General features: G+C 42.3%; 1 protein-coding gene across 3 annotated transcripts in view; it reads left to right on the top strand.

Moving 5' to 3' along the window:
- The first annotated feature begins 4044 nt into the window (after positions 1-4044).
- The window catches only part of LOC109521366 (corticotropin-releasing factor receptor 2), a 98982-nt gene continuing 77140 nt past the window's right edge, over positions 4045-25886 (top strand). Inside the window, exons 1-2 of one of the 3 annotated variants that reach the window (XM_019879201.1) lie at positions 4045-4097; positions 16370-16489. In XM_019879201.1, the coding sequence (XP_019734760.1) occupies positions 4064-4097; positions 16370-16489 (154 nt within the window). In that variant the 5' untranslated portion in view covers positions 4045-4063. Of the gene's footprint in view, positions 4098-16025; positions 16259-16369; positions 16490-25886 lie in introns of those variants that run through there. The other 2 variants (XM_019879202.1, XM_019879200.1) reach the window with 2 other exon arrangements.

Genomic DNA, 25886 nt, shown 5'->3' with positions numbered 1-25886 from the left:
GGTGTGCGTTCCGAAGTAGAGGAACACAAAGTCGAGGTTGCAGAGTAGGGATAGAGGCGAAGAAGCAAATTAGAATTACAAATTGCTGCCGTCACTTTTTGGGGGGTGATAGCATTTGTGCGTGTGGGTTTTCTTTGTGGGTAATAGCTGGGCTCATGTGGCAATGTCAGGATCAGTGTCAGCGGCGCTGAGGCATCTTGTTGCCACAGCTACAAGGCCGGCCTTAATGCAGAACGACGGTGCGGGTGGGTGGATGTCACCTAACAGGCATTTGAACTAACAGGGATTCACAAGCGGATTAAAAACAAACGTGAAGATTGCGTGATAAAGGAAAAGCCTGCTAGTCTTTCAGACAATTGTATATTTGTTTACCGAGTAAATATGTGGCTTAGGACACGCGCCAATTTCACTTTCTGTCCTTTCCAACACCTTTCATGTGGGGACATTTTTTTTTTTTCAGAAGGCAAATACACCACCGTTAACCCTACTCATAATTGGTCATTTGCGTCCAATAAATATAGAGCTATACAGTGTCATTGGAATTGATTTGTTCTGCAGTCAAACTGGATGTTGAGTAAATGCACAGACAATTCTTAACAATTAAAACATTTGGATATCCTAGCTCAGTTTCCAATGTGGGTTAACCTGGGAGGACCACTCGGTGGTGGTTTAACCAATTTGAGAGCTGTCCCTGAATGAAAAAACAAATCTTCATAGGCTTCATGACTGTGCTCCTTTTTATTTTTCCCCCAAAAGAAAAATTAGCTAAAAAATGTGTAGAAGCATTGGCTTTGTGATTGAAGGCGCTCCGTGATACAAGAGAACAAGACAAGAAATTAAAGAGGCAGTCAAAGAAAGTGGCTTTCGGCTTACAATATAAACCATACAATCAATCACACCCCGAAAGTGAGTCAATAAAAAAGTGGAGTACTGATGATGAATATTGGTCGGGGAGATCAATTTTCAGAAACATCTCCAGTCGGCGTGTTTCATAGAAAATGCATTCGCAGAATCATCTCAATTATCTCAATTGTGAATTGATGCTGGGAAAACTGTCATCCATGCTGGACAGCCCTACTCAACCCTTCCGGAGCACTCTGAAAGCACTGCACAACTACTTTAGTGACAGACTTTTACACCCATGCTGTGCGATGGAGAGATTCCGCCGCTCCTTCCTGCCTGCAGCTGTCACGAGTATTCAAACAAAACACCGGAAAGCTGGACTGGATAGGTTGGAGAGTTTATGTCTGGACAATTGCCTAGGTTTTTATTTTGTGCGAGGTGATTCTTGTACAACCGCCTTTGCTTGTGAAAATTCGACGCCAACATTTATGGCCTTTTCATAAGAAGCACTGCTTTGCCTTCTTCATTGTGTGCATGCATACAATAGGTACGTTTGGCATAGTCCTCCTTGCATATTATTCTTTCTTATTTCTTACCTGTATCCACTATCGCTGCTGAAATGATGTAAACATCCCCATTGTGGGACTCATACAGTTTAGTTTTTTTTTTCAAAACCCTTTCTCCATTGTGGGACAAATTTTATCTCATCTTATCTTTCATGCACTCTAACCTGATAACATCATAAACTGTCCACTGTAGTAATGTTTTCAGAAAGGGTTAACGTTAGCCATAAATTCGGCAAATAACTTTGTAAAACTGAGCCAGGATAACATCACCCAATCAAAAGCAATAATTCCGTAATCCAGTGAGTTTCTGCTACATGATACATCTCCAAGGAGGAAGCATCTTCACAACTTGCTTCACTTTGCCACATCCAATAAGGCTGTGGCGTCGACGTACTCAAGAAATCATTTTGTCATTTTATGTTAACTGTTCTGTTGATGGCGGCATGGGCACCCACAGCAGCTCCTCTCTCTTTCCTGTGGTTGAGAGGAAAGCAATTTCATCAGTGCTGTATGTTGCACATAGAGCACGTTTGACAATAAAGTTGACTTCAACTTGGACTTGACTTGAACTTGAAGGCGTTTTTGTTAATATAATGTAAATGTTGTCTATGATAATACCTGCTTGTGGTTGTTGCAAAAGGTATCAGTCAAGATAGGATCGGCAGTGCTACACAAATATATGGAGCAAACCAAGTGCTGTTTTATTAATGCAATGCAATTAATACCCTCCGTATTAATTGCACCCCCTCCCTCCCGCCGCCCCATGCATTTCATGTGCCCCGCTGCTTAAAACTGGGCTCTGGTGACAGGTCTGCCTCTGCCGTTAGCCTCTTTCCCACGGTGTCATGCACAGATGCTTTTTTTTTTCGGAGTGGGGCAGGGGACTGGGACGGACGGGGACGGAGGACGATTATTATTGTGTGTGAAAAAGGACGGAGGGACGATGATGGAAGGGCACCCGGGTCGCGGACAGAGGACGGAAGACGGATCGACAAAAGAGGGTAAAGTGCCCATTTCTGGTGCGATTGGAAGCACGTATGGTTGTTCGTCTCTGTGTGCCCTGCGATTGGCTGGCAACCAGTTCAGGGTGTAACTTGCCTCCTGGAAGTTCAATACCACTGAACTGTACTGTACTTGCATGCACCTGCGAACGGTTGTGTTTGTCTAGTACGTCTCCACTTCCGCCTTGGTGACCTGGGTGTACTTTGCAATCAAAATTTGTCAACCAATTGAAGTGAGAATTTTTTTGTTTTTTGTTTTCAGTTGGACAGCATATTTATGAGTGAATTATGACCTTCCTGAAGAGGACTTCATTCAGTTTCAGGCTCTGGTGACAGGTCTCCCTCTGCCGTTAGCCTCTTTCCCACGGTGTCATGCACAGATGCTTTTTTTTTTCGGAGTGGGGCAGTGGACTGGGACGGATGGGGACGGAGGACGATTATTATTGTGTATGAAAAAGGACGGAGGGACGATGATGGGAGGGCACCCAGGTCGCGGACAGAGGACGGAAGACGGATCGGCAAAATAGGGTAAAGTGCCCATTTCTTTTACGTTTTCAATACCCAAATAAACTGTAAAGAAGAGATACCTAATAAATTGAAACCAGACTTTGGGTTCATATGCTCCGACGTACGCCTAAGATTCAGAACAAGTTAATAGATGGATTACGGTCCATTGTACAGTATATTGGTGCATTTGCCAGCTGGGCACAGCTAAGAAATTGTAAACGGTTAAATTGCTAAGGAAAGGAAGATGTCACAGGCGTATAAAATTATCCCCCTGAGGAGGTTTTCATGAAGAGGAAAGAAGTTGAATACAAATGAATTTAAAAAACGACAGATGCTTCTGAAATGTTACCCATCCATTCTTTTTAGTACTTGTCCTCGGTGATCTGGAGCCTATCCCATCTCATTTTGGCTAAGAGGCGGTGTGCAACCTGGACTGGTCACCAGACAATCGTGGGGCACATTTAGATAAACAAGCATTCATATTTAGATTTACTCCTGTGGACCAAAGTCTTGGGTGACCCTATGAATGTTTTGGGGACGTGGGAAAGAGAACAGGCATAGTGAAATGAGGCAACACTGCAGACTCACGACTGAACTAAGTGTTTTTTTTTTGTTTGGTTGGTTTTTGCTTTGTTATATTTTAGCTTTATGTCTTATGTCTTTTTCAGGACCAAATTAGCCCACAGGTTTTATTGTATTTTATCCTCAGTGATGCTTGAATGTCCACCCATCCATCCATTTTCCGATCCGCTTATCTTCACAAGGGGCGCGGAGCATGCTGGAGCCTATCCCACCCGACTTCGGGCAGTAGGCGGGGGACACCCTGAACCGGTTGCCAGCCAATTGCAGGGCACACATGCTTGAATGTATGACAAGAAATTTTTACATACGCTCTTCCAATGTATTCATTCATTCATTCATTCATAGACATTTCGTCATCACATCAGATAACTGCTCATTTTCCGTGGAAATATCCAACTCAACTCACTACTGCAAGGACAGGAATTGAACAAAAGACAAAAACAATTGGTTTGAAAACAATTCAAACAATCGTCCTTTTTGCTTGTAGCAAGAGGGATGAAAAAGCCTGAAATCCTTTTTGCCTCATCTTGCGTGAAAGTACATCAAAGCGCATGGCTGTGAATCATGGACAATGGAGAGAAGGTCAAATTCACCACGGGTAAGTGCATAGCTGTTGATTAAACCTACTTTGAGGCTTGTGCATTGTAGTGCGCCGTAAAGTGGGGCTCAGTGAAATCTCGTCAATCAGAAATCTTTTGTGGCCTCACCCCCGAGGACTGGAGAGCAGTACTTCTGGGGTGCACATGTATAATATCAACATGGAGACTTGTGTGCACGCCCTCAGCTCTGGTTGTCTGTTCTCTTAATAAAGACGTTGGGTCAAGTGGAGGCCCCTCCGAATATGACAGCTCAAGGAAAAGCTATCACCAGCTGTCATCCATGACTTACAGAGCTGTTTCAGTTGGCCGCTCCTTCCTAAGTACAAGCGACTGCAAGATAAGATGTCAAAATGTACTTATGTATTGATGCGGCGGCTACGCTTTTGGAACACAGGTAGGGAAAAAGTTAACCTGTCACAAGAACATCTGGGTACGTAGTGACAGTAAACAATTTAGAAACCGCATAATGACGGAAACTTTGGAATTAAATATCTTATATTCAAATCTATGCAGTATGCAAATCAATGGAAAGGCCGTTAATCCATTCTAAATTAAAAAAAAAAAAAATTCGCAACGCTTTGTAATATGAAAAGTAGCACGACTGTACATTAAAAACAAACAAACAAAAAACAGTAATAACATCAGTCCATCCATTCTCCAATCCGCTTTTTCCTCACGAGGGTCACGGGCATGCTGGAGCCTCGTTGTAACATGACCGCAAAATTTAAACAATGTATGTTCGTCATTATTTCATGGTGCTCCTTCTACTCTGCACATCTTGGCCAACAGAAGGCAACATATTACAGATATATTGAAATATTTTATGTTTATTTAATGTTTGCTTACATGTGTTGCTGCACCATTTGTGTGCAAATATCTGTAAAACCACAACCACATCTTCAATGCTTGTTCTTTTAGCCTGTAAATGGCGTTTCACATTGCAGTGAGTTATCTTAGTTTTTGTCAACATGATAAGAAAATAGTTGGTTGGAACAAATGGGCTTTTTAAATTAAATGTCTTCCTGTTGATATTACCCTATGAGCTTCTTGGTTGATTTGTTTGTCATTATGCGACCACATACTCACGCTCGGAATCATTAGTCCAATCTTATGAGAAAGAGTGGCTGCAAATAGGGTTGAATACAGTGACAGCCATAATAAATGTGAGGTGGCACCGATCTTGTACCGTGCTCTTTATGGAGGGGAAATAACAGTTTGTTTGCATTTTCACCGTAATAAATCACAGCACAGTCTGAAGCTTCGGGTCTCAAACAACCCAGAGTCGCAGTAGATTATGCACTTAGCCTCTGTTTTGGAGAGCAAACCCCGAGTGTATTCCTCACAAGGGGAAAATACAACAATGATAAAATGTGGTTTGGTATCTTCTCTGACTTTTTACGAGATGGCCACAAAAGAAATATGCACAAAATTTTGTCTTTGCAAAGAGGAAAATGTTCAGTTTTGATTGATACTTTTGCTTACCTTATTTAGATTATGAGGAAGCTCAAAAATTGAACATCACTTTATGTTATATGTGAATGGCAGAGATAATGAAAAAATAATTGTGCATGTAAGGCAGCATTGGAAAAAAATCTTTCTCAATTTCACATTGCTTATTTGTCGAGGATATCTGCTTCCAAATGGGGCTCATTCAGGCCAGTTCTCCAGTAGTAGCCCGTCAAAATGGCTGCTTCAAAACAAAACCAAAATGGGTCCGTCCTTGAGAATTTTGTGCCGATCGGTAAAACTACTCTCGGGGCCTACGTTGATTTTTTTTTTCCCCAAATTTTCAGGGGTGCTATGGAATGACTTTTGGAGGATCTTGCAATAAAGCAATTCATTTGTTGGATGAATATGAATGAATAGCGATTCCAAGAGGACATTTGGACCGTCTGGTGCTTGGGCGCCTGCGAGTGCTGAAATGATATTTTCATTGCTCCATTCAGCAAATATGTTACACATACTGTTCTGGTGTTTTGAATCACAATGCCTCAGACGGCTAGGTCATTGGACCATGGACTGACTGGTCCCAAGTGCTCTGATCCTTGGCCAAATGAATCCGGGAGTCATGTTGTTGGCGCTTGTCGTGTAATCCACCTGAGCAGCGTGCAGTCCACTGAACGCCACTTCAATAATGTTGTACTGAGGTCCGTGTTGTGAGGATGTTCAGATGGCAGTGGGCTTTTAACTGTAGGCGCTAAGGAGCTCCTGTTAAGCCGACGTGCTGTCACGCAAAGCTGCTTGGGCTGACACATGACAGCCCAACCCTCGAAAATCCATTTCTTCATTCGAGCATGACAAGTGTTTTTTTTTTTTTTTTTAAATAACGGATCGTCAGGCTTGTGGCTCGTCACTCATTCATTTAAACCGTGCATACGCTTTAAAGTTCTAGCATTGTTCTGTGTACAACAAGCAGAGGTGGCTGTAAGGGTGGAGTTTTGTAGTGTTAGAACTGCATGCTAGCAATATTTGAACGTAGCCTCACTTGAATAATCAATCCCCTCTTGATTCTAGGGACAAAACCGCACTCCTCGCGTCCATGAGTGTGATTCTTAAACGATTATGAATGTGTGTAGTCGTGATAAACAGTCACAGACGGCATACAGCCAGCTTGAACAAAATATCAGCGCTACCAATACTAAGCTAGCGGTACCACTGTAAACATGCCAATTTTAGCCATGGTTGCTATACATTGGGAGGAAGCATGACTTATTCGTCATTCTAACACTTGTGGTCCTATATTTGTGCGTTTTTTTTTTCTTTTGACATGTCAGTAGCTGGGCGCTGTTGTTCACCGATGTAGGAGGGCCGCCTTAATTTGCCCAAAGTCAGCTGGGAGAGGCTTCAGCATTCCTTCCGTGACCATGTTCAGGATAAGCGTTGTTGAAACTGGATGGATGGGTGGATGGATGGAGTTTTGGAGTAAATTTTACGTGCATTGCATTAGTTTATTTTTAAAAAAAAGTCACTCAAGGTTTCAGGAACGTATGCACCACCTTCAGATTGGGAGACGGACACTTTACCACCTTAGCCACGCCACTCTTACTGAATGTTAGTCAATAGCTGCCTTCTCCAAAAGGAGACCTGAAAAAAAAAACAGGTTTTCCATCACAAAAACAATACAGTACACGCAGTGATTCAGAGAGGAGGGGCACTCAGTTTTGAGGTTCTGGGTTTGAGTCTCATTTACAGCCTCGCTGTGTGATGTTTGCACAAGCAGGGTCACTTCAAAGTGTCCAATCTTTCCTTTATACTGCTTTGGTGCAGGGTGTAACCTGCTTTTCACCCCATAGTAGGCTTGGACAGGCTCCAGCTCACCAGCCACCCAAATGAGTTCAAGCGCTATCGAAAATGTGTGGATGGATGCATTCCATCACCTGTTGCTTTGGCCCGAACAATGTTCAGTGTGTTGCTTGTTACGTGTCTCGCTGCAGAGGCGTCTTGTCGTAACGCTCTATATCCAAAGGCTTTTGTGTTTTCATTGACCCGCTTATAACTCACAGAAATGCAAAAAAAGTCCAGGGAGACGAGGAAAAGGTCAGATTTCTGGAAAACGTCAATGATCGGTCCAAAGCTGTCTGACAGCGTTTGCAGTAAATATGAATCAGGTCTATTGAGTATACTGTTGTATGTTGTTGTACTGTGTGAAGGTGGCGGCATGTGTATTCTTGCAGCAGGTGATGGGAAAGGAGCACCACTCAACCTTCTACAAGCCCGCAGTGCTTCGGAGAATGTGAAGTGTCAGGAGCGCACAACCGGATGCTAATTTCCAATGCAGATGAATGTTCTTTAAATATCAAGAGGCCAATTATGCTTGAGGCGGAAAACCATATTTTAGCAACATAACATCATACGGCTCACATTAGTAGCAGTAATACGTCGTGCCCCGTGTTCTGCAGTTAGTTCTCATGAGTGCGCGACCGTCAGCAACTAGTTGTGCTGCGATTTGAAATTTGAATCGCACTTAAGTGGCATCATGTTTGCGAACATAATAGCCGATCAAAAATGTCATGTTGTATCACGTTATCTTTGAGATCCACGGTATCATTGAGCATGAAAAGCAAACACGATCCAGCAATAGAACCTCCTGCGACACAGTACCATCTGTGTAGTACAACGTGAGCAGTTACATTCATGAAATAGCGATTAGACACACAAGCATGTAAATGGAATACATCTGAATGCTTAATGGCTAACAGCTAACAAGAATATGACCAGAGATGCTCGCCAACAAAAAAAAAAAAAAATTCGCAACGCTTTGTAATATGAAAAGTAGCACGACTGTACATTAAAAACAAACAAACAAAAAACAGTAATAACATCAGTCCATCCATTCTCCAATCCGCTTTTTCCTCACGAGGGTCACGGGCATGCTGGAGCCTCGTTGTAACATGACCGCAAAATTTAAACAATGTATGTTCGTCATTATTTCATGGTGCTCCTTCTACTCTGCACATCTTGGCCAACAGAAGGCAATATATTACAGATATATTGAAATATTTTATGTTTATTTAATGTTTGCTTACATGTGTTGCTGCACCATTTGTGTGCAAATATCTGTAAAACCACAACCACATCTTCAATGCTTGTTCTTTTAGCCTGTAAATGGCGTTTCACATTGCAGTGAGTTATCTTAGTTTTTGTCAACATGATAAGAAAATAGTTGGTTGGAACAAATGGGCTTTTTAAATTAAATGTCTTCCTGTTGATATTACCCTATGAGCTTCTTGGTTGATTTGTTTGTCATTATGCGACCACATACTCACGCTCGGAATCATTAGTCCAATCTTATGAGAAAGAGTGGCTGCAAATAGGGTTGAATACAGTGACAGCCATAATAAATGTGAGGTGGCACCGATCTTGTACCGTGCTCTTTATGGAGGGGAAAAAAGAGTTTGTTTGCATTTTCACCGTAATAAATCACAGCACAGTCTGAAGCTTCGGGTCTCAAAACCCAGAGTCTCGCAGTAGATTATGCACTTAGCCTCTGTTTTGGAGAGCAAACCCCGAGTGTATTCCTCACAAGGGGAAAATACAACAATGATAAAATGTGGTTTGGTATCTTCTCTGACTTTTTACGAGATGGCCACAAAAGAAATATGCACAAAATTTTGTCTTTGCAAAGAGGAAAATGTTCAGTTTTGATTGATACTTTTGCTTACCTTATTTAGATTATGAGGAAGCTCAAAAATTGAACATCACTTTATGTTATATGTGAATGGCAGAGATAATGAAAAAATAATTGTGCATGTAAGGCAGCATTGGAAAAAAATCTTTCTCAATTTCACATTGCTTATTTGTCGAGGATATCTGCTTCCAAATGGGGCTCATTCAGGCCAGTTCTCCAGTAGTAGCCCGTCAAAATGGCTGCTTCAAAACAAAACCAAAATGGGTCCGTCCTTGAGAATTTTGTGCCGATCGGTAAAACTACTCTCGGGGCCTACGTTGATTTTTTTTTTCCCCAAATTTTCAGGGGTGCTATGGAATGACTTTTGGAGGATCTTGCAATAAAGCAATTCATTTGTTGGATGAATATGAATGAATAGCGATTCCAAGAGGACATTTGGACCGTCTGGTGCTTGGGCGCCTGCGAGTGCTGAAATGATATTTTCATTGCTCCATTCAGCAAATATGTTACACATACTGTTCTGGTGTTTTGAATCACAATGCCTCAGACGGCTAGGTCATTGGACCATGGACTGACTGGTCCCAAGTGCTCTGATCCTTGGCCAAATGAATCCGGGAGTCATGTTGTTGGCGCTTGTCGTGTAATCCACCTGAGCAGCGTGCAGTCCACTGAACGCCACTTCAATAATGTTGTACTGAGGTCCGTGTTGTGAGGATGTTCAGATGGCAGTGGGCTTTTAACTGTAGGCGCTAAGGAGCTCCTGTTAAGCCGACGTGCTGTCACGCAAAGCTGCTTGGGCTGACACATGACAGCCCAACCCTCGAAAATCCATTTCTTCATTCGAGCATCATCACAGGCGTTTTTTTTTTTTTTTTTAAATAACGGATCGTCAGGCTTGTGGCTCGTCACTCATTCATTTAAACCGTGCATACGCTTTAAAGTTCTAGCATTGTTCTGTGTACAACAAGCAGAGGTGGCTGTAAGGGTGGAGTTTTGTAGTGTTAGAACTGCATGCTAGCAATATTTGAACGTAGCCTCACTTGAATAATCAATCCCCTCTTGATTCTAGGGACAAAACCGCACTCCTCGCGTCCATGAGTGTGATTCTTAAACGATTATGAATGTGTGTAGTCGTGATAAACAGTCACAGACGGCATACAGCCAGCTTGAACAAAATATCAGCGCTACCAATACTAAGCTAGCGGTACCACTGTAAACATGCCAATTTTAGCCATGGTTGCTATACATTGGGAGGAAGCATGACTTATTCGTCATTCTAACACTTGTGGTCCTATATTTGTGCGTTTTTTTTTTCTTTTGACATGTCAGTAGCTGGGCGCTGTTGTTCACCGATGTAGGAGGGCCGCCTTAATTTGCCCAAAGTCAGCTGGGAGAGGCTTCAGCATTCCTTCCGTGACCATGTTCAGGATAAGCGTTGTTGAAACTGGATGGATGGGTGGATGGATGGAGTTTTGGAGTAAATTTTACGTGCATTGCATTAGTTTATTTTTAAAAAAAAGTCACTCAAGGTTTCAGGAACGTATGCACCACCTTCAGATTGGGAGACGGACACTTTACCACCTTAGCCACGCCACTCTTACTGAATGTTAGTCAATAGCTGCCTTCTCCAAAAGGAGACCTGAAAAAAAAAACAGGTTTTCCATCACAAAAACAATACAGTACACGCAGTGATTCAGAGAGGAGGGGCACTCAGTTTTGAGGTTCTGGGTTTGAGTCTCATTTACAGCCTCGCTGTGTGATGTTTGCACAAGCAGGGTCACTTCAAAGTGTCCAATCTTTCCTTTATACTGCTTTGGTGCAGGGTGTAACCTGCTTTTCACCCCATAGTAGGCTTGGACAGGCTCCAGCTCACCAGCCACCCAAATGAGTTCAAGCGCTATCGAAAATGTGTGGATGGATGCATTCCATCACCTGTTGCTTTGGCCCGAACAATGTTCAGTGTGTTGCTTGTTACGTGTCTCGCTGCAGAGGCGTCTTGTCGTAACGCTCTATATCCAAAGGCTTTTGTGTTTTCATTGACCCGCTTATAACTCACAGAAATGCAAAAAAAGTCCAGGGAGACGAGGAAAAGGTCAGATTTCTGGAAAACGTCAATGATCGGTCCAAAGCTGTCTGACAGCGTTTGCAGTAAATATGAATCAGGTCTATTGAGTATACTGTTGTATGTTGTTGTACTGTGTGAAGGTGGCGGCATGTGTATTCTTGCAGCAGGTGATGGGAAAGGAGCACCACTCAACCTTCTACAAGCCCGCAGTGCTTCGGAGAATGTGAAGTGTCAGGAGCGCACAACCGGATGCTAATTTCCAATGCAGATGAATGTTCTTTAAATATCAAGAGGCCAATTATGCTTGAGGCGGAAAACCATATTTTAGCAACATAACATCATACGGCTCACATTAGTAGCAGTAATACGTCGTGCCCCGTGTTCTGCAGTTAGTTCTCATGAGTGCGCGACCGTCAGCAACTAGTTGTGCTGCGATTTGAAATTTGAATCGCACTTAAGTGGCATCATGTTTGCGAACATAATAGCCGATCAAAAATGTCATGTTGTATCACGTTATCTTTGAGATCCACGGTATCATTGAGCATGAAAAGCAAACACGATCCAGCAATAGAACCTCCTGCGACACAGTACCATCTGTGTAGTACAACGTGAGCAGTTACATTCATGAAATAGCGATTAGACACACAAGCATGTAAATGGAATACATCTGAATGCTTAATGGCTAACAGCTAACAAGAATATGACCAGAGATGCTCGCCAACAAATGGCACATTTTTTAACAGCTCAGTGTTTCATTATATAACGGTTGCTTATGAGAATCAGGAATGTTTCAATGGACATGTAAAACATTGCACATATGGTTAATATAGCTTTTTTGATGACAACCGTTCAGTGTCTAGAAGGAATTAACTCACTTTCTGTGGTATTGATGGGGAAAAGAAGGAAGCGTGGCAATTTAAAACTCCCTGCAGCGTGAGGTGTCTGGAGTGGTGAAAAGTCCCTTCCTTTTGATTCCATCCAGCCATTCAATTGTAATTGAAAATGGACACCCACTGCTTATTTTAATTAGACGACGAACACGTGTGCAAGAAAGTCAAAGGGAGTTGTGACAATCAAAATGATGCCTTGAAAGAGCAATTGGCTGTGTGAAAAACTGGCCCCCATCAGGGGTTCTTAAACTGAGGTTCCTGGATGCTTGCGAGTCCCTGAGCTGTCAATTAGGAGTCCACGTAATAATTTCCAAGAATCAATTCTGGCATACCATTTTTAGAAAGTGCATACTTACTGATTGGGGCACCAATAAAACAAATGTAACAAAGCAAATGGTTCAGCTTAGGGCCAATTAAACGTACCTATGATTGTGATGCCTCGTCACAAATCTCACATTCCCACATGAATTAATTTCTTTTTCCCGAGAACAAAAGTGGGTCTTTTTTCAGAGAACAATCCTACAGTAAAATTGCACATTTTAGTGTCACTTAATTGTGGGCAACCAAAAGTTAACCTGTGTGCTGATCATGGTAACTATTATGGTGACACAAAGAAAGTCTTTGAGTTCAGGTGATGAAAAATGGGGGCAAAAAAAGTGCTGTGTTCATATTTCTTTTTGTTATATTCCTGTAATTTACAGACTAAAGCCACAATAGATACATTTAGCCATAAAAATAAATAACTACATATAGAGGCCGCATCGTTTTATGGGACATTTCCGAAAAAGAGGTCACACAGATGGATTAAAAAAAAAAAATTGCTGATAAACTTTTTTTTTTCTCCAAACAATGCCGAACACGGATAGTTACATAGCAGCTGCCCCGAAAATTCTTTGATTGCGTCCCGTCTGTGTATGCTCTGCCTTGACATAAATGCGGATAGTGACGTCATTGTTTACGCACTTGAAAACGGCAGCCGTTGCTTGAATAAAATTGTTAAAACAATCACATCTGGTGTCCCAAATAGATGGATGAACTCCATCTTGATAAACGTTTCCATCAGTCTGTGCGTGTCACATGGCTTTCCTGATAAATGTAGCAGCGCATGTCATTGGCCGATTGGAACAGATCACGACATGTAAAAACAGCATTTTAATTGAGTTCGGTCATTCGCTTTTATCCTAATTGGAATTCAAGGCATCACGTAAACCATGACTCATATGTAGATTGAGCACGACCTCGGACAGTTTCATTGGTCCACTGCGACACGCTGGGCAATTTCATTTGTCAGATGTGACAAGATTATCGGTAAATGTACATTATTGGTTGCAGGAAGGTCGTTTGTGAAATCCATTCATTATGACGTCACATGAAAGCCACAGGGTTCAAAGCGCGGGAGAAAAGTAGCAGCTTGTAGCTGGGAAACTACAGTATGTTCAGATGCAACTTCATTGTCGTACAGTTGCAATGTTCTTGTAATGATGACAACTTTTTTACTGAAAAAAAACAAACAAAAATGTATTCGAATTAATTTTTTTTTCCAAAATGGCACCCGAGCAGGCAGCCATCGACAAGTGCTTTTCAAGAGCCTTGCGTTTTTTGTTGTTTTATGTTGTTTTTGTCTTTTGTTTTGTCACATGGTGTTGTTGTTTCGTCGTGTGGACCTGATGTGGACTGTTTTCAGCATTTTTGGCCACGACATTCGTCAAAGCAGAAGTAGCTGTGCTTGGTGGTTGCTGGCTTGAGGAGTCGACGAGAAGAAAGGAGCGTCAGCACAGAACGCCGATGCGTATGTGGAACTGGGAGTCGTGGCTTGGAATTGAAGCGGATTGACATGGGACAGGAGAAGAGAGCCAATCTCTTTTTTGTCAATGGATGCTACAGCTTCTTGTTGCTTTCAAGCTTAGCTTGTAGCAGATGTGTGCACATTTCAGCATGACGTCTTTGATCCACTGGTGAGAAGGACACTTTGATTCACTCCTCTTTCATCTATTACTGCTTCAAACAACAAAGTGAATGGAGGAAAAGTGGTTAAGATGGCACGACTGTCTATTTTATGTGTTGTGTTGTATTATTTTGTCATTTTATGTGAAGTGTTCTTTTGATGGCGGCGCGGGCACCCGCAGCAGCTCCTCTTGTTGTCTGTTGTCTGTTTAAGACAGAGGAAATTTCATCTGTGCACAACACATTTGACAATAAAGTTATACTTGATACCAGCTCTGATTTTGATTGGGAGGAATGTTGGTGCCATTTGACTGTCATTGCTGGACAGCCCCGGGCGCTTGTGTGTTTTGCGCCTGTAATGGGCAGCATTTTAACAGCCCCACTTTGTGCAGTGGAAAGGTCGGTGCTGCTGGACAGTCTGAGCTGGATGGATGCATGGCTTGAGGAGCTGACGATGAGAAGAAAGGAGCGTCAGCGCGAAGCGCCGATGCCTATGTGAAACTGGGAGTCGCGGCTTGGAATTGAAGCAGATTGACATGGGACAGGAGATAAGAGCCAACCTCTTTTCGTTCATGGACTCTACAGCTTCTTGTTGCTTTCAAACTTAGCTTGTAGCAGACGTGTGCACATTTTAGCATGGCGTGTTTGATCCACTGGTGAAAAGGACACTTTGATTTGCTCCTCTTTCATCTATAACTGCTTCAAACAACAAAGTGTATGCAGGAAAAGTGGTTACGATTGCACGAATGTCTGTGTCTTTATGTGTTGTGTTGTATTATTTTGTCATTTTATGTTAACTGTTCTTTGATGGCAGCGCGGGCACCCGAAGTGGCTCCTCTTGTTGGCTTGTTGTCTGTGCTGTATGTTGCACATACTGCACATTTGACAATACAGTTGTACTTGACTTGACATGACAACTTCTTTCCTCGAAAAAATATATTAATTGGTCAAAGCGGTGATTGTCAGGATCATGTAGTGTCGCCTTGGAAAAAAAGGAGTCCATAAGTGATGAAGTTCTGACTTAGAGGCTTCATATAGTCATACAGAGCAACAACAACAAATATTCAAACCTTGAATCTTACAGTTTTACTTACAAAGTTTTCGGCAACGCAAACAGGCTAACGCTAATGCTTCAACAGCATCTATTCTCTGAAAACAAGTAAAAATACGAGGCGATGAGGAGAATGAAGGCAGTTGCAAGGTCAGTGACTGTGAACAACAACAATTGAACGGAAAGAGGCACTCAGTCAAATTACGCCGGGGGACACAGCTGGGCCAACCACGAGTGCAGGGAGGAGGTGGTGGCTGGCTGTCCCAAGAGGGTCTTTGACTGATGGGACCAGGTGAAACTAATCAGACAAGGCGCACAAACCAGACAGGGGCGACATATCAAGTCCTTATTTGCAATCTCCTCAGCTCTCGAGCCACTTATGAATATGTAAACAGTGTTTACATGTTTCCTTTTATGCAATGACTAAAGCGAGAAATAACTTTCATGCCCCGTTTCAGTTTGCAAACCGAAGTTAAATTGAGTTTTTAGGCATTACTTAGCAATTAGTAAGGTACATATTTAACTTCTAACTTGTTTTTTTACGTCGGTCTTTTTACTTTCGTTCTTTGACGCCTTTAACGACTCGAAACCGGAAGTCAGCACGATTTATGCGTATATTCGGCGCAAAACGGCACTGCATTTGGAACCCTGATGGAAATAATTCCTCTGCCCAAGGAAACCAACAACGCCATCAGTTCATTTCAACTAGACTTTGTCGTAGTCTGCCGTTACCACGCAAGGTTCAGCGGTAACAATTTCAAGCACGTTAGCCTTTAGCCGTTGATAAGGCGAGGATGGGGGAGGGGGGGGGGTGTCTGTGATTGGCCAGCGCGTCTTCGCTCGAGCAGGAGCGCGAGTCCTGCGCTCGTCAGGGAAGCGAAGGTGCGGCTCACTCGCAGGCGCACCGCTCGGTTGCGCTCAGTGCGCGCGCGCCCCTCGGCCACATGCACTAGCCGGGACCATGGATGCGAGCCTCTACCAGATCATATTCGGGGAGCTGGCGGACTTAAATTGCACTTTGCTGGACGCCTTTCAAGACACTTTATGGGGAAACGCGTCACTTTCATATTTGAACACCGACGGTAAGAAGGAACACTTTTTTTCCCTGCACTGCTGAGAGGTAAGGAAATGGCAACTCAAATGGAAGATTTCTTCCTTTCCCCCCCTGTTTTTTTTTTTTAAATCCCTCCCAGGTTTCTACTGTAACGCCACCACCGATGAGATTGGCACCTGCTGGCCACGGAGCAGCATCGGGAGGATTGTGGAGAGACCCTGCCCTGAGTACATTAATGGAGTCAAGTACAACAGCAACAGTAAGATATCTTAATCCTCATGGGGAGAAAAAGAAGTTCCTGATTTTTGTTTGCGGCCGAAGCACGCTTCACTCGCTGTAGTTTGTTGCAAGCGTGTACGACGGGATGGCAATGATGGGGATGATGTTTGATCAGCTCCTGTTACTGAAACAGACGCTCCACATTGAGCATATGTAATGCTCCAAGACAAGCCACTTTCGGTGAGATGGCAACTCTTGGTTTCTGAGAGGCAGGCAGTTTGAGTTTTGGCACATGGGTCAGGTGAATTAAGGTGCTGCATCCTGGATTTAAAACAAAACAAAACAAAAAAAAAAAACAACTGCAGGAACAAGATCTGCTCTCATGGTAGTCATGTGAAAAGCTTGCATTTTGTTTTGTTTGAACAAAAATTGCTGAGTTTAATTCCAAAATTCAATGGCAGATGTGGGGTGAATATGCAGTTCAAATGTACGTCACCCATAGATTTTTTTTCCCCCCAATTTTTGGGTGGTGAATTTTCCTTGGCGTTTCTGTTTTTCTGCATGTACAGTATTCACAGCGTGGCACTTTTCCCACATTTTACGCCGTAGCATTATTCCACAAATAGAATACATTTTGGAATGCGCATTGTTTGCATTTGTGAAACAATGCATGGGAAGAGGACTTTGAAAAAAAATAATTGGATATTAATCCCAACCGCTATGTCAAGGTGGGGGAAAAAAATGCCTATCAGATAATTTTTTTCAAATTGTTCATCCCTAAATTATGCGTGCACGCACACAGACACGGGGCGTGGTAGAGCAAACTTTTGTCTTTGCAAAACAGTGACCTCAAACAACTCATATGGCGCATCAGGACCATGTGTAGTCCCAGGATGAGAATACAAACCTCTCCCGAAGTGGCTGTTTGCTATTGCACAGCTGTTATCTTTACAATAGGCTCAGGTGCAATGTCATTATCACTTCCACTTGTCTGCTTATCTCACTGCAGACACAACCCGTGCTTCTATTTGATGGGCATAGCTGATGTATTGACCCTGCTCCTTGTGGATCAAGTGCTGCCACTTGCATGTGTAAACAAACATTTGGAACCTCGAGGATTTAGAAGATCAATCAGGTAGTCAAGTGTGCTACAGGGCATCCAACGTGCACGGCTGACTCTATCGGCTGGATGGTAGATCATGTAGTTAATCTTGATTTGACGAAAAATCAATGAGGTCAAAATAAGACAGCAAACCCGATCTTATTGAGTCCAGGGACATTCTGTGATCCCATCGTTGGTCTTTTTTTTTTTTTTTTTTTTCTAACTCGCTGACCGTCTCCAAAGTCGTGATCAAGATGCCCAACATGACGTATCCATGAATGAAAAAATCTCTCTCTCTCTCATATATATATATATATGTATATATATATAAAATTATAATTGTGTATGTACCTGCATGTATATGTAGGGCTCTCTTTTCACTTAAAGATGGAGAATATGACCCCCCAAAATTTTTTTTTAAAAAGTAGAGACAACTAAACCGTATTACATATATAAATAAGTTAATTTAACCTCCGACTACTTCCAACATCGTTGCCTTATATTCCAGCACTGAGTCGGCTTAGGTTTGACTCAATCGGTGTGTCACGTCTTGATGTGGCAATTTTTGCCCATGTGTTCTTGCTAAAACGCACCAGCTCTCTTGTTTGCGTTTGACGGGATTTAAAGTATTTGGGCTGTTTTCACCTTGCCACACTACCCCACAGCCTTGACATTTGAAAAAAGATGGTAGATTGTTGTCACACATACTAAGCAGTCAGTACTTGCCAGAAATCCCTGCAGCTCCTTCTATGCTGCTGCTAGCCTCTTTGCAGCCTTTTTCATCAAATCTACAAGGGAAGTCCAGTTCTTGCTAATGTCACTGTCGTGTCATATTTTCTCCACTTGATGATGACCGTCTTCACTGTGCTTCCTGGCGCATTTAATGCTGTGGAATTTCTGTTAAATCCTTCCTCTGACTTTGACCTTCATTAAATGAAAGGAATTCCGTGGAAGCTCTCTTCAAAATGGCTTCTGCTGATGTGATGACAAAAAATTTCAGGAAAAGCCTGATAGAACAGCTGAAATGTATTTGGGGTGAATGGGACGCACATTAAACGGTGGCACGTGTGCTGAGTTTGGATGTGATTGGTTCATTCTGATCACAGCCAAATTCTGAACTCCAAATTTCAAGGCAACGAAATTCAACAACATTTTGAAGTTGGCAAATCAACAAAATATTTTATGTTTTGCTTTTATGAAAAATGCCAGCGAGGCTACTGAGGATAAGCGGTACGGAAAATATTTGCATGTTGTGAAATTAGCTTTCCCCCATCTCACAACAAAGAAATAAGTTTCCAGAACTAATTGTCCCTCGTACGGTCCTCCAATTTAGCGATAGAAGTAAAAACAACTCAGGAAATTATTTTGGCTTGCTCTGTTGTGCTCACTCATATTGCTGCCATGAATGTCAAAAATTAAATTACATTAAATTGCTTTTTTTTTTTTTACACCTCCCAAAAATACAACCTGTGTCTTTCACAGTGTATGTATGTCTCCATCTATCCATTTGTCAACAATCCTTCCGCATCGGCCTGCCGAGATGTTTCATTTCCAACACTCGTGGGCGTGTTTCTATTTGAAACCTCTCCAATCAGTGCTTAAGAGGTGCAGTTTAATGTTTTTTTTTTTTTTTTTTTTACATAGAGATCCACAACATTGATTGTGCATCTCACTTCTGACGCTATCGGCTTCATGAAAGTGCCAGTTTCCTTGGCAGCACGCGTTAGATGCTGCTACATTGACGTATTCAACTTCAACATGAGGCATGAGTGAAAATTATGTTTGGCAACACAACGTTGTGTCTTTCCTGAAACTAAGTTTTCACTTTAATGTCATCGATGCGGACGACTCCCCAATTTCAGTTGGCGATGAATGCACCATGCAAAGCTTCCCTTCAAATAATTTTATCGTTTCAGCAGAGCTGACATGTGAAAAATGGCGGCACATGAGTCCTCTCGGGTATGTTGATGCTGCAGCTGCTGCACCGTGAAGCGCAACATCGTACACATTTTTAAAAGGTTCGACAGGTCCAAGCAGGCCCTTGGCCTGGCTCGATGCTGTCACTTACTTTAGTATGTTGGAAGCAATCATTTATCACAACAAGTCCAAAGTGCGAGCTCTCTGCTCATCTCGAGGCATCCATGACATGATTCGATGAGTAGCTTCCGACGGGAGGTCCTGGAGTTTTGCAGAGGAGGCTGAGTTGATGACAAATGAGAGTTGACCCATACAGCGCACGCGCGCGCGTGCACACACACACACACACACACACCATCTAAGTATTTTCCCCACTATAAAGCGCACCTAAAGGCATTCAATTTTCTCTAAAACCATGTGTGCGCTTTATAATACGATGCGCCTTACATATGGATCAATATTCTGATTTCTTGCACATGGCGAGCTGTGGCGAAAGCTCCATATAAATAAAGCTGTATTGTATTGTATTCCCTTTAGTGTAGCGCCATCTAGTGGATGCATAACACAACCGCAGCCACTACTGTAACTTCTATTCTGTGTGCTTATAATGCAGTGGGCCCTATATATGAAAACTGTTTTAAAAAAGGCCATTTATTGAAGGTGCACCTTATACTCCAAAGCGCCTTATAGTGCAGAATACAGTATATGACGGCAACTATATTTGCATTTCTCCCCAATTGTGCCTGTCAGACCTTGCTCAAAAGGCAAATCTGAAAACTCAACACAAAGAAAAACAGCGTGCATATTTTACACATTGTCTATGTCTGAATGGGGTTATACATTTGCATTCATCGAATGGCTTCCTTGACAAATGGACATGGCACGTTCCTCTCGGCTTCCATCATGAAGCCTCTGGCGTCGTAATAGCACCGCTTGGTTGCTAAACATTCAAGTCAACACAATTTGCAGTTTCACAGCCCATGAAGGTGCAAGCTCCTTGTCATTTCATTTATGTGGTGGATGACTTGCAGTCTGAGACATATTATACAAACATTCAACACAAACAATTTTTCATATATTTGTGTCCAGCCAGAGCGGCAATCTAGTTGCTTCTCATTTGCCAACCACAGACATAAGGTTTTGTGATTTTGAAATACCAAATACATTTAACATTTGCAGTTGTCGTCCAGAAGTTTTTGACCAGATCTGAAAGGAGAAATAACTCTTTAACGCCACACCGCCAGATAATTTGCAGGGATGAGCAACTTCACTGCTGGGGGGGGGTGCACAATTTTTCATCAGTGCCAGTCAGGGAGCACATAGGACCCAGCACACACTACCAAACCAGATGTCTGACAAAAACGCTGTTTTTAATTATGGACAAAAGACGTGCATACGTGCTAAATATGTGCTCTTAATGTTTCCTTTATGATCCTGCATTTCTTAATTACATGTATAAGAGATCCGCTGTCCTAACCCAATGACAAAGGCTTTGAAGGAAACACAAAATACGTACTGGTTTGTTTTTTCCAGTGCAAAGGAATCTCTTGCAAAAAAAAACAAAACAAAAAAAAAAAACATCTTTTCACAAATATAAGCTCATTTACAATTTCAATCATAATGAGGTAGTCCTGTGTTTGTCATTCCAAGTCACCCAAACATATTAGGTCTATTCATGTTGTAGTGTGGCGGCCCGGTGGGCGAGTGTTTAGCACGTCGACCTCACAGTGCAGAGGTTGTGGGTCTGGCTCTGGCCTCGCTGTGTGGAGTTTGCATGTTCTTGCCGTGCGTACCTGCGTGGGTTTTCTCCGGGTACTCCGGTTTCCTCCCACATTCCAAAAACATGCACGGCATGCTGATTGAATACTCTAAATTGTCCCTCGGTGGGAGTGTGAGCGCGGATGGTTGTTTGTCTCTGTGTGCCCTGCGATTGGCTGGCAACCGGTTCTGGGTGTCCCCTGCCTACTGCCCGAAGACAGCTGGGACAGGCTTCAGCATGCCCCGCAACCCTTGTGAGGACAAAGCGGATCAGGAAATTTATTGATGGATGTTGTAGTATTGGGCAGTGTAAGAGCCATTATGCGCGCAATTGAACATGTCTGCCATCTAGTGCTGATTGGTGAAATTTCAAGTTAAAATTACTGTTGATGCTTGCATATGAGCAGTTGTGCACCCGCGGATTCGCAGATTCACAGATATTTTTTTTCCTTTTTTCTTCCCCAAGATTGATTTTTCCTATTTTAGTCGTAGGCTATACTGAATGTTTATCAGCATTTTTTAAAGTTGCCCATCCCTGATTTAGGATAATCTTTTAGATGCATTTGATAATCAAGTATTTGTTGACTTTACATGGTAGGGGTGGAATTAAATGCTTAAAATTGGCCTCATTATCGCGAGGGCGAGTGATGTACCATACTTTAGACTAGACTCCTTTATTAGCCTCCTTGGTTGGTGTGTTTCTGAGATGAGCAGTTCATGTGAAAGTGGATGAGTTTGGGCTACTGTTACTCTCACAACATAACTGAGGTCTGGACTGGGCTTCACATTTTAGGATGGCTGTCATGCAGGCAAAATTCTGAAACTAAATTCAAGTACTTACGGATTGAATGTGCCCTCTCAGGTTCGGGAATGTAAAGTCCCTTCCATGTCTTGCAGCCTGTATCAATATTAATGTGCGTGCAGAGTGGTGTTAGAGGTTTATGCATTTTTAAAGCTTCCTGTGTGCGTCTTTTGTATATTTTTAGTTCTTAAAGTCGATGTAAAGTGGGCAGGGTAGGGACAGGGTTGTTTTTAGATGTTTGAAAATGTTCATTTTTGCTGCTGTGTGATCTTGTGTCGGTCAGGCCTTAGGCGAGACAAAGTGCTGTTTGTCAGTTTGCAAAGTCGGGATGTATCTCGGTCAACTGGGCGATTTATTCTTATTTTTTTTCCACTCGGCAGCAGAGCCAAGCCGGTGCTAATTATTTGCTGAATTACATTGCCTGCCAGATGAACACCACCTCACTGCCGTACTCCTCGTTTCATTGTCATGCCGAGGACCTTTGTGGTTAGTGCCGCCAAGAGCCTGAATCACTATTGATTCCCTTATCTGGATTAATAAAGTCTGAGTCATATCAGTGGCGGGCTGCCGCATGTAGCTTTACACTATGTCTGGAATCAGCGATGAGATTCATGTGGCTGCTTATGTATGAGAAATAGAGCGATAACTGTGTCTGACCTTTTTAGGATTATGTTTGCGGTAGTAAAGGGAAGGGAAGTAAAGTGTAGAGGAAAGATGGGGCAACAGCTGTGGTTATAGTAAGGGTCAGTTTTCGGTTGGCGTGACAGGTCTTATTGGAAAGAGGGGAGGAAAATCAATAGATTGTCTCCTCTGAGGAAATAGAAAATGCATTTGGAGATGCATGTTTGTCATTGGACGACATTCGGAAAAAGTCCGAGTAACAGCACTGATGTGTGCAAAAAGACTGCACATTTTGCTAACCATCAGCCCCTTTTGGAAAATTTGTCTTTAAACCTGTATTTTCTGAAAAAGCTGACAGTCCATACAAGTGCCTCTATGCTGACATTTACTATTGGATCAATTTGCTCCATTTCACTACACAAAACCTTTTAGTCTGGTGGCTGCTTCTCTTGCGTTAAGTCATCCGCCCGCAGTCTATGAGACTGGGTCAATGGATTGGCAAACATTTCATCCACCATTGCACACCCAGTTCCCCATGAGACACCTACGTCCACAACAATCTCCCCCGCTGCCATCTACCACCCGTAAAACCCGAGCTAGTCTGTGGAAGGCACTGCATCAGGAACATCTGATTTGATAAATCCTGTAATTTGCCTTCCATGGATTTTATGTAGTTACTTCATCTAAAAATGCAAACCAGATGTGACTGTTTTATTTCAATGACAGTATGAAGTTTGAAATCTTCTAAAATAACTTCAATTGTTAAATCCCTTCAAGATTGTACGATTTAAAGCTCACTCAACATTTAGGGGAAGAAAAGTACGATATCAAGTCTGCGTGTCACGTCAGCCCCTCAATGCACCTCCACTTGACCTCATTTGAGATGGCATCAATTGGCTTTTGTCCAGCCTGAGAAATTGTTTCAGTTCCATTTCCAGTTTGGTGGTTCTCTTTGGCAAGAACGACCCCGAATAAAATGTAAACTGCTACATTACCTTTTCGCGCTTGCTAGGTAGTCGACAAGTTAGCAGCTGTAAGCTTGTATGCCACTTACCATCAAAAGGAGCATGTTGGTTCTGTGTTTAGCACCGTGACTGTTTCCGTTTTGGTAGTTAGAAAGTTGGTGTGAATGTGATTGTGAATTATGTGCTTTATAATTGGCTGATAACCAGTCCAGAGTGTAGTCTTCATGTTTCCAGAAGTCAGCCGGCATCGGAATGAGCCTCCCCCAGACTCTGTCGGCACAGAAGAATGATTGGATAGATATTGTTCTACTTCAAGTCAGATATGTTAATACACCCCTTAATCACAAAATTATTGATATTAACCTCTCAGGTTTTCAGTTCTCATTTTCATTTTGTCATTTGTGATTTTATTTCGAAGTAATTGTTTCCTCTCATTTCAGAAGCTTCCCATCCTGCCCTTGTGTCTCCTCATTATGGTGATTACCTCCGCCCGTTTCCCCTTCCCTGTGTATAAATAGCCTGCATCTATCGCTGTCGTTTGCCGGATTGTCTTTGTATCTTGCCATGTCCAGAACATTTTTGCGGAGCAAGCTTGACTGGTCTTTCATGTCACAGAGAGTCCATGCTTTTTGTTTCTTGTGCTTCCTGAGTTCTTTTTTTTTTTTTGCCTCCAGTTTATGCTATGACCTTTGATTGCTACTTTTGTCCCTAGTTTTTACGAGCTTTGCTGAGATACTACAGTGAGTCGTTGCTCACCCCCCGCCCCCCCCGAACTTCACTGTGATATTTTGTTGGTACTTTCGGATCCCTGTCAAACACTCAATAAATTCGTCATTGAGTCCATTTGTTTGACAAGAACCCGAAGCAAAGTCTGCTACGTTATAGCTTCTTACAGTTGCCTAGCGATCAGCTATTGTTTGCTGTATTTCTACTGTTGTTGTTCAAAAGGATATCATTGCCAGTGTGCTGGTTTTGTTCAATGAGCTTGAGAGCTGTTACTGATCTCATTTTGGTCATTTTCTACTTTCTGTTCTTAGTTTAGATTCCTCTTGACCTAATTGTACTTTCAGAGGGATTTTTCTTCCTGATTAGTAGTGATTTGGATCTTCTGCGTGTGGTGTCCTGCATTTGAGACTTTTTTTTTTTTGCTGTTTGACAAGAACAAGTCCCGAGCAAAGATGGAGACTACAACAGTAGCTCCGCACACCATTTACGTACAACGTACCAAATAAGACATCTTCCACCTGGTAATTTCTTTTTTAAAATTAAAAACTAGGTATAAAAAAAATGTAAACATCCTTGCTTATATTCCAACTAGACTGTTTTTCTTTCACTGTAGGTGCTGTCGGCCATTGCTGTAGATAGGCTGGCATTGTTGGACGTGTTTCTGTGGGACTTTAAATGTTTTTTTTTTTTTTTTAATTATTCTTTTCAATGAGCTTCTTGCCTTTTAAGCTTCTCTATGGAGTGTGTGCCTGCAGGTATACCCATTCCTGTTGTACTCCATTTTTAATACATTTCTTTGAAGAAGCGCCTCAGCACCTTTCTACATTTTGCACTGGGAAATGAGAAGAGACATCTTAGATACAAAGAGGCAATATGACGGTAAGAAGTAAATTCGAACACTGCTGATGTCCTACAATTCTGAATTTCACCAACATTTTGGGGCGAAAAAAAGGTGCACAATAGTTCATGAGGATGAATTCACAAGACAAATTTAAAACGGGTGTCTTGATAACACGCCTGTGATAAGCGTCTGTTAAAAAACTTGAGTATCAAGCATTATACTACATTTGACACAGCCTTTTTGTTTTCTTGCTGAAATTAGCCCTTTTTTTAAGGACGGCCCTGTCTCATGCAAGTGAGCGACAGGGGTTACACGGGTTAACTCGACCTATAGATTGAATAGCATTTCATTTTCCTGCCTGTCACTACATGTCACGAGCATAGATAGGTGACCAGAAACGTATTTGTAATTGATCGAATTCATCAGTCAACATTGAGTACGCTTGCCCTGAACTTAGCAAAGACCACTGTGTAATATTGGCATGAAATCTATTTAACGCGCTACCGTTTAAATGTTAAAGATTTTGGAACTACAAATATGATACCACATTCTAAACTATCAAATAAATGCCTACATTGTTTAATTTTTTGAAGGCTGGAGCGCAGCGAGCATCGGACATTTATAGATAGTGACGGCATGTGCAGTCGTCTTGCTTGTGCAATATGCTCTCATTATCGCGACATGCGAATCCATGTTTGGCTTATT

Source organism: Hippocampus comes, unplaced genomic scaffold (genome assembly GCF_001891065.2).
Source record: "Hippocampus comes isolate QL1 unplaced genomic scaffold, H_comes_QL1_v1.1 scaffold85, whole genome shotgun sequence".
Lineage (NCBI taxonomy): Eukaryota > Metazoa > Chordata > Actinopteri > Syngnathiformes > Syngnathidae > Hippocampus > Hippocampus comes.
This window is presented reverse-complemented; position numbering and strand designations above follow the sequence as displayed.